The 7927-nt window shown below is 37.9% G+C and overlaps 1 protein-coding gene across 1 annotated transcript; it reads left to right on the top strand.

Moving 5' to 3' along the window:
- The first annotated feature begins 4185 nt into the window (after window positions 1-4185).
- LOC126492581 (melanoma antigen preferentially expressed in tumors-like) lies at window positions 4186-7280 on the top strand. Its single transcript, XM_050129076.1, is given in 4 exon segments — window positions 4186-4475; window positions 5407-5997; window positions 6756-7104; window positions 7107-7280. Coding segments are annotated over 4 exon segments (1404 nt in total).
- The last annotated feature ends 647 nt before the right edge of the window (window positions 7281-7927 follow it).

Here is a 7927-nt window from a genome sequence, read left to right as displayed (position 1 = left end):
CTGAGTTGAACAGAGATCTCTCAACAGAAGAAGTTCAAATGGCCAAAAGACACCTAAGGTCATGCTCAACTTCCTTAGCGATCAGGGAAATGCAAATCAAGACAACTTTAAGATACCATCTTACACCTGTCAGAATGGCGAAAATCAAAAACACCAATGATAGCCTTTGCTGGAGAGGTTGTGGAGAAAGGGGTACACTCATCCATTGCTGGTGGGAATGCAAACTTGTGCAACCACTCTGGAAAGCAGTGTGGAGGTTTCTCAGGAAATTCGGGATCAACCTACCCATGGACCCAGCAATACCACTCTTGGGAATATACCCAAGAGAGGCCTTATCACACAACAAAAGTATATGCTCTACTATGTTTATAGCAGCATTGTTTGTAATAGCCAGAACCTGGAAACAACCTAGATGCCCTTCAATTGAAGAATGGATGAAGAAAGTATGGAATATATACATATTAGAGTACTACTCAGCAGTAAAAAACAAGGACTTCTTGAAGTTTGCAGGCAAATGGATGGAAATAGAAAACACCATCCTGAGTGAGGTAAGCCAGACCCAAAAAGAGGAACATGGGATGTTCTCACTCATATTTGGTTTCTAGCCATAAATAAAGGACATTGAACCTATAATTCGGGTTCTTAGAGAAGCTAAATAAGAAGGAGAACCCAAAGAAAATCATATAGGCATCCTCCTGAATATTAAACTTCATCAGGCGATGAAAGGAGACAGAGACAGAGACCCACATTGGAGCACCGGACTGAAATCTCAAGGTCCAAATCAGGAGCAGAAGGAGAGAGAGCACAAGCAAGGAACTCAGGACCGCGAGGGGTGCACCCATACACTGAGACAATGGGGATGTTCTATCAGGAACTCACCAAGGCCAGCTGGCCTGGGTCTGAAAAAGCCTGGGTCAAAACTGGTCTCGCTGAACATAGCGGACAAGGAGGACTACTGAGACCTCAAGAACAATGGCAACGGGTTTTTGATTCTACTGGACCTATTGGTTTCGTGGGAGCCTAGGCAGTTTCGTGGATGCTCACCTTACTAGACCTGGATGGAGGTGGGTGGTCCTTGGACTTCCCACAGGGCAGAGAACCCTGATTGCTTTTTGGGCTAACGAGGGAGGGGGACTTGATTGGGGGAGGGGGAGGGAAAGGGGAGGCGGCGGTGTGGAAGAGACAGAAATCTTTAATAAATAAATAAATAAATGAAAATAATTATTTTAACTTGGTTTTTACATCTAAAGAGCTACTACATGGTCATGTACCTATGTTTCATAACTGTTATATATGAGTGTGATTTCATTTAGTATAATGAGCTCTGGTACTTTGGAAATGCATTGGAACTTTGTCAGACACTGTTGCTATGTAATGGCTCACTGACCTTTATGATCCTTGATTCTGTATCCATAGTGGTGGTATTACAGTTGTGTATCTCAGAACATGACCCATTATTATCCTTTAAATTAGTCAAAGATTCTGGGTGAAATGAAAAATGTTCACCCAACTTTGCCTAGTATAGACAACTTAGAGACTTAAAAATTACCAAAATCAAAGAGATCCATATTGCTGAAGTGATAATGAGTTAATTGCATATTTTATTTGAATTTTATGATCTATTCAAATACTATTGTCATTACATTCCAGGATACCCCTCAAGATACTTCAGTGAATTTAGTCATCATTTCTCCATAGTCAATTCTAGTAGAACAATTCCTCAGTTTTCACTGGACTATGCAAATTCAATATAATTGAAGATTCTTGGTAAGGGATAGTTTCCAAATTCCTTTCAATTTGGGTATTTCTCACAAAATTTCTGTGTAGTACATGCAATATTGTAGTGTTTTTACAACACATATGCACATATATCTATATTTCATTACATCTAATCAATATATGTAAGAAAAGTTAAATGTGAACTGATAGGGTGGAGTAAAGGAATTATAAAAGAATGAAGATGGGTAGAGAACAAAAGATTATAATCAAGTCAATTTAAGTAAGGAACCATTATCTATCTATCTATCTATCTATCTATCTATCTATCATCTGTCTGTTTATATGATATTACATATATGTGTGAATAGGTATTAAGTATATTACTGAATATGAGAAAACACATGTTATATTTGTCTTGATGACATTCTCAACATCATTTTGTAGCTCTACCTTTTCCACACATTAACCTCAACATTTGTTATTTCTTCTCTTAATTTTCCCCTCCCTAATTGGAGAAGCTATGATTTCAGTATGTTTTTAATGAACATTTATCTAACAGATAAGTTTAGCATATTGAATCCATGTATTGGCCATTTGTATTCCTGTGAGAACTGCCCAGTGCATTTTCTACTTTTATTTGGTGATTCCTGCACTTGATGAGTAGATTTCGAGTTCTTTATAGAGTGTACATATTAAACATGTCAGATGTATAGTGGGAAAGCATTGTTGCCATTCTGATATCTGCCTCGTCACAGTTATTTATTTCCTTTACACTGCAGAAGCTTGTTTATTTTGTACAATCTCATTCATAAATCCTTGTTATTTTCTAAGCTGTTTTCAGTATCTTTTTAGTAAGGCTATGGTGTACCTATATCTCGTTTTAATGTTTTGTTTTGTTTTTGCTTTTGTTTTTCTTTTTGAAGATGTGATTCTCTTTAGCTTTAGAATCTGGCCTGGAAGTAGCAGTTGTAGACCAGATTGACCTTGAATCATAGAGATCCACCTGCCTCTGTCTGCTGGGATTAAAGGCTATGTTTTCCTCAAGTTACAATGTTTTCTTCAAGTTTTGTTGCAGAGATGTCAGTATGTCCCATCATAAATTAGGATCCTTGATCTAATTTGAATTAGTTTTGGAGGAATGAGGGACAAGAATGAATGATCATCCATTTAGATTTAGTTAGCCAATTTTACCAGTACTTTTATTAAAGCAGCTTTCCTAAATGTTTGTTTTTTTTTTTTTTTTTTGGTGTCCTTAGTGACTGTGGCTGTACAGTCCTCATGGCCATAGCTTGCAGCCCAGACCTCGGACATCTATGAGGTCTTTGGTGGCAACATGAGCCACAGGCATTAATACAGACATTAACTGTGGCAGGACCACAGACCCTGACCTGTTCATAGGCAGCAACCCATGCTTAGATATCACCATGGTTTCAGGTGGCAGGTCCCTTAAGGTCCACATATAGGAAAGAATGTAGGATTTAATTAGACATCATTGGGAGAGGTGCTTCCTTAAACTGTGGTTCTCCCTTTATCTTTAGAATACATTTTTGTATTTTAAGATTATATTGGAACTAGTATTTCTGACTATAGGCTCAGATCAGTTTGAAGAACCTAACCATTTTATTACATGCATATCTTTTGCAATTTTGGTATGTCTGGACATGCTACAAAGGTGACTATATATGTAGTGATATTTTGTTGATAATCTAACAAAGCTTACCCAAAGATCAGAGTTCAGAGCTAGCCACACTAATCAACCATACAGGCCAGGCAGTGGTTGCATACACCTTTAATCCCAGAACCCACACTAGTTAGCCATATAGGCCAGGCAGTGGCAACACATGCCTCTAATACCATTTCTAGAGAGGAATATGAGGCAGGATAAGACAGGAACTCGCTCTCTTTTCAGTCTAAATATTTCACTGAGTTAGGAGCTCTCTAGTGCTTGATTTCTCTCTAATCTTCAGGTAAGATTTATTTGATAGATCATAGACAAAATATCAATATAATCAGGGGCTATAATGCCATTCCTTTTTCTTTAATTACAATTAATTTGATTTATTAGTGTATTCTATTTCCAAGTTAGTAATGATGCTATCAATTTTATATAGATTTATCCTTTCTTTGGTGATGGGTTATATACTATTGAGATCAAATATCAGGAGTCCAGTAGCTAGGTGACCAAAATAGTCTTCTGTTAAGTTAGTGCTCATTTCTATTGATATTTTGTCAATATACTTATTTATATATGCATAAATATGTAGAGAAGTTGGTTATATGTTTATTCATATACAAAATAGATTTTAATAGATGCATAAACCAATTTCCTTTGCCTACAAATAGAAGTGGAAGTTTTGCTATTTATTCTGCAAATAGTTACCCATATTGCCAACAATTGTTGCAAAGACTCTGTGGATATCTGTCAAGTTTTCTAAATGTTTCTTACTCTTATGCAGGTTCATTAAGATGGACAGCAAGAAACCAAACACACTCCTGGATCTTGCTATACATCAACTCCTGAGTAATGAAACTGCAGCCATTCATGCTCTCGAGAAGATCCCAAGGGAGCTTTTTGTTCCACTATTCTGTGCCTCCTTCAAGGGTGTGCATAAGAATATAGTGAAGGCAATGGTGAAGGTTTGGCCCTTTACTTGTCTCCATATTGGCACATTTACTGTGCGAGAACACCATCGTGAACTCCTGACAGCCATGCTGGAATGTCTTCCATTCTTGCCTGGTCAGAACTCGGGATCTAGGTAAGATCCTGTATAATAGAGACATGCAAAGACACAGGAGGTAACACCACAGCCTGCTACACTTCCAAAGGTAGTACATGCAAATAGTGATAAAAAATGTGGGACTCTTAGTCCAATACCTGAGGTCACTTTGAAAACAAGTTTCTTAAAATATTGAATATGGGAGGACATATTTCACTGAGGGCACTGTTGTCATATTTGCATTTTGGTGTTTTTATTACATAGAAGAAAAACAAGATTGCTGAAGATGGTGGAACATTAAAGAAAAAATAATAATGTGTGCTGTTTAGTGGTAAATGTTGTTGTCTTGTTCAACACTGTCTCCTCATTGAATGAGCATACGAAGACAGTGACAGCAATGGTTATGGCTCAACCCTATTTTGTCTTCATATTAGAAAATTAAACATATAAGAAACATTGAACTGAAGGTCATGACTGATGGTCTTCAGTTGTTACTGCCAAGAACTCAGATTTTCAATAGGAATGAGTATAATACATATATAATAAGACAGAAAAACCTTTTCTTGGAGCCTGTTGAAATAGTGGACCAGATAATATCCTGGAGTTAGTTATTAGTGAATGGTGAAAATCAGTGTAAGGGGCTGGTACATCTGTTGAGGTTTTCTTAAAAACTCTGATGTCTTACAGAGGGTCTTAATATGGCAATAGAGGTGAGAGAGGCTACTGTTGATCGATATTCATAGTGGAGATGTTTCATGAAAACAGGCATAGCAAAACATTATGAAAATTCACTGATTACAAAGGACAGTAGAGGATATAGTGTTTGCATAACAAAATCTTGCTGGTCGCTGGTGTATGAAATGACAAAAACAAAAAGAAGATGATATTGTCACTACGTGTTGTCATTGATCCTGATGGGTTATTTTAATGTTTATACTTCATAGTATTCTGTATTCTTTTTTCCTTACAGGAGACCTAAACTGAGGATCTTAGATTTAAGGGAGTATTCTGGCTGCAAGATCGTCTGCCCGGAGATCCGTACTAAGTCACCAGCATGCTTGTTCTCCTGTGCTCACTCAGAGCACTCAATCTTGAATATTCAGTCCCGGCAGAGTATTGCAAGTTCAGACCCTGAGGTTCAACCTTCTACTCTTTCCATGGAATTAATAGTGAACATCTCCCTTGTTAGTGGTATCACCCTATGGCAACATGAATTTTTGGCTCTGCTTCCGAACAAAGTGGAAGACAGTTCAGGGTCTTTGCATCTATGCTGCCAAGATTTGGAAATCGATAAATTGGGTGATAGGAAAAACATCCTTAACTATTTAGATCTCAAATGTCTAATCAACCTGTCAGTATTTCAGGGTTCTCTTATTGAAGTCAACAACCTTCTGGCTCAGGTGGGACAGCTGAGAAGATTTTGCCTGTCTAGAATCACTTGTAAATCTTTGAATGGGAAAGTCTTCCGGAATTTTGTCTCACACCTTAGGTGTATGGACCATCTCAATGAACTCAATTTGCATTCTTTCATCCTCACCGATCATCTGGAAACTGCCCTGTGGTAAGGGCATGAGGTACATATTGTCTTTACAGTAGTAGCCAGTTTTTAAGATGAGAGAAATAATTCTTAGATATACTTAAAATTCCCATAATCTTTTCTCCTCCTTCCTCAGCACGGGCAATTCTGGGAGTTTAAAAACAGACATGGAATAGTTTCTTTCAGTAATTGAAAAGAAAAATGGGGTTACAAAAAGTGTAGTCAGGTGAGCATGTATAGGCACTGTGCTCATTCCAGAAACATGAAGGTCAAATGAAAAATATAGCTCTCCTCTGGCCGTCAAGAGATAAAGAGGGAGAATTGAAAGACATTAAGTTCTGGCACAGATGCACAGATTCATACACCCATAGATGGTTTTGTCACATCATGAGTAAAATCGCCAAGGTTCAGGTCATGACTGGAGTGGCTGTCATTTATAGACTGGCCAAAGGGAGCTTCCAATTGGTTGCTCCTTCTGTCCTTTCTCTTCTGAGCATGTGAACTAGCTTCCCATTTGGTTATGTTGTATTTCCTAAGTTTATAGAATTTTCACTAAGTTTTTCACACAACTTTATAAGAATATGTTGTAAATATTGTCAAGGTTAAAATAGTATTTTCCAGGTGGTAATGTATCTCTCACAGATGCCCCAAGTATATTAAGTGTGTGAAAGCTCACACCATTTGCTGATGATGTGCAAAACAGTTTGTTCTGGATTCAGAGATATAGTTCCCCTCTTCTAGTCCTCATTTTACAGAAACACTTTTCTGTTTTCTCAGTGCAGAGTCCTCCTAACAAGTTTGGATTTCTTACATCTAACGTTCTATGAACTTTCTTACAATGATTTCAAGTTTCTAGCTGAGTGCCCTCAAGCCAACCATTTAAAGCTGCTGAATATCAGCAATACTCCGATGTACTGGCAAGATTGTGAGCCCTTTTATAACCTCTTGCATAGAATCTCTGGCACCTTGCAGCATCTGTCAGTTACTCAGTGTTTTTTTTTAACAGATTCTATGGTTGCTGGTGTCATCCCAGCACTAAGTCACTGTTCCCAACTCCAAGAGCTGAACTTCTCTGCAAATCCTGTTAGTATGCCCATGCTCATGAGATTCCTTGAGCACTTAACACCCTTGATCCCTTGATGGAGCTTAAATATGTGATATATCCTATCCCTGTACATTGCTATGGGAGATGGCCCATCCAGGACTGTTTAGATCAGCAGAAAATGGCTAATGTGCAGGCACGATTGAAACGAATGCTACGAGAAGCAGGGAGGAGCGACATGATTTGGTTTACTTACCCTAGATAAATTTATGATCCAATACAGCTTCTCCTGGATACATATTCTTTAATTATAAAATGTTTTTAAATAAATTATAATTCTATATGTTTCACCTTGATACATTCTCTTTATGTATTAAATGTTTTTTTTTTTTTTTCTCGATCTGGTAGAGTAAATATATAAGGTTCTTATGTTGTAGCAAATTACAGGTAAAATTATAGGAATGTAACTGATAACTATAACAAATATCTTGCAAGAGGGTGGAAGGCTTGTAGAGAATCTGTGTGACTCTTGACTATTGTTTTTGATAATGCTTCATCTTCTTCATCTTACCTTGAAGGCGTAAGTCACGACAATGCCACACCAGTTTGGAGTTATGATTAGTAGGGTGTTATTTATTTAAAGGGGAAATAACTTACAGATCACCATCCCAGACAACAGCCATCTGCACAACCAGGAAGGGAGTCTAGTCTCCATCGGAGCAGGAAGTGAAGAGAGAGAGCAGAGGAAGTAGCCGCTTTTTTAAAGGGAGAGAGACCACGCCCCAATGGGCTGGTATCACAGCAGCTATTGGTTGGAGGGGCAGAAGGACCTCCTGCAACACCTCCCCCTTTTGTTTAAGTAAGAGAGTTCTAAACCTACTACGAAATTATATACAATAAGTACAAATATCC

Source organism: Alexandromys fortis, unplaced genomic scaffold (assembly GCF_014885135.2).
Source record: "Alexandromys fortis isolate MF-2015 unplaced genomic scaffold, M_Fortis_MF-2015_v1.1 scaffold_247, whole genome shotgun sequence".
Lineage (NCBI taxonomy): Eukaryota > Metazoa > Chordata > Mammalia > Rodentia > Cricetidae > Alexandromys > Alexandromys fortis.
This window is presented reverse-complemented; position numbering and strand designations above follow the sequence as displayed.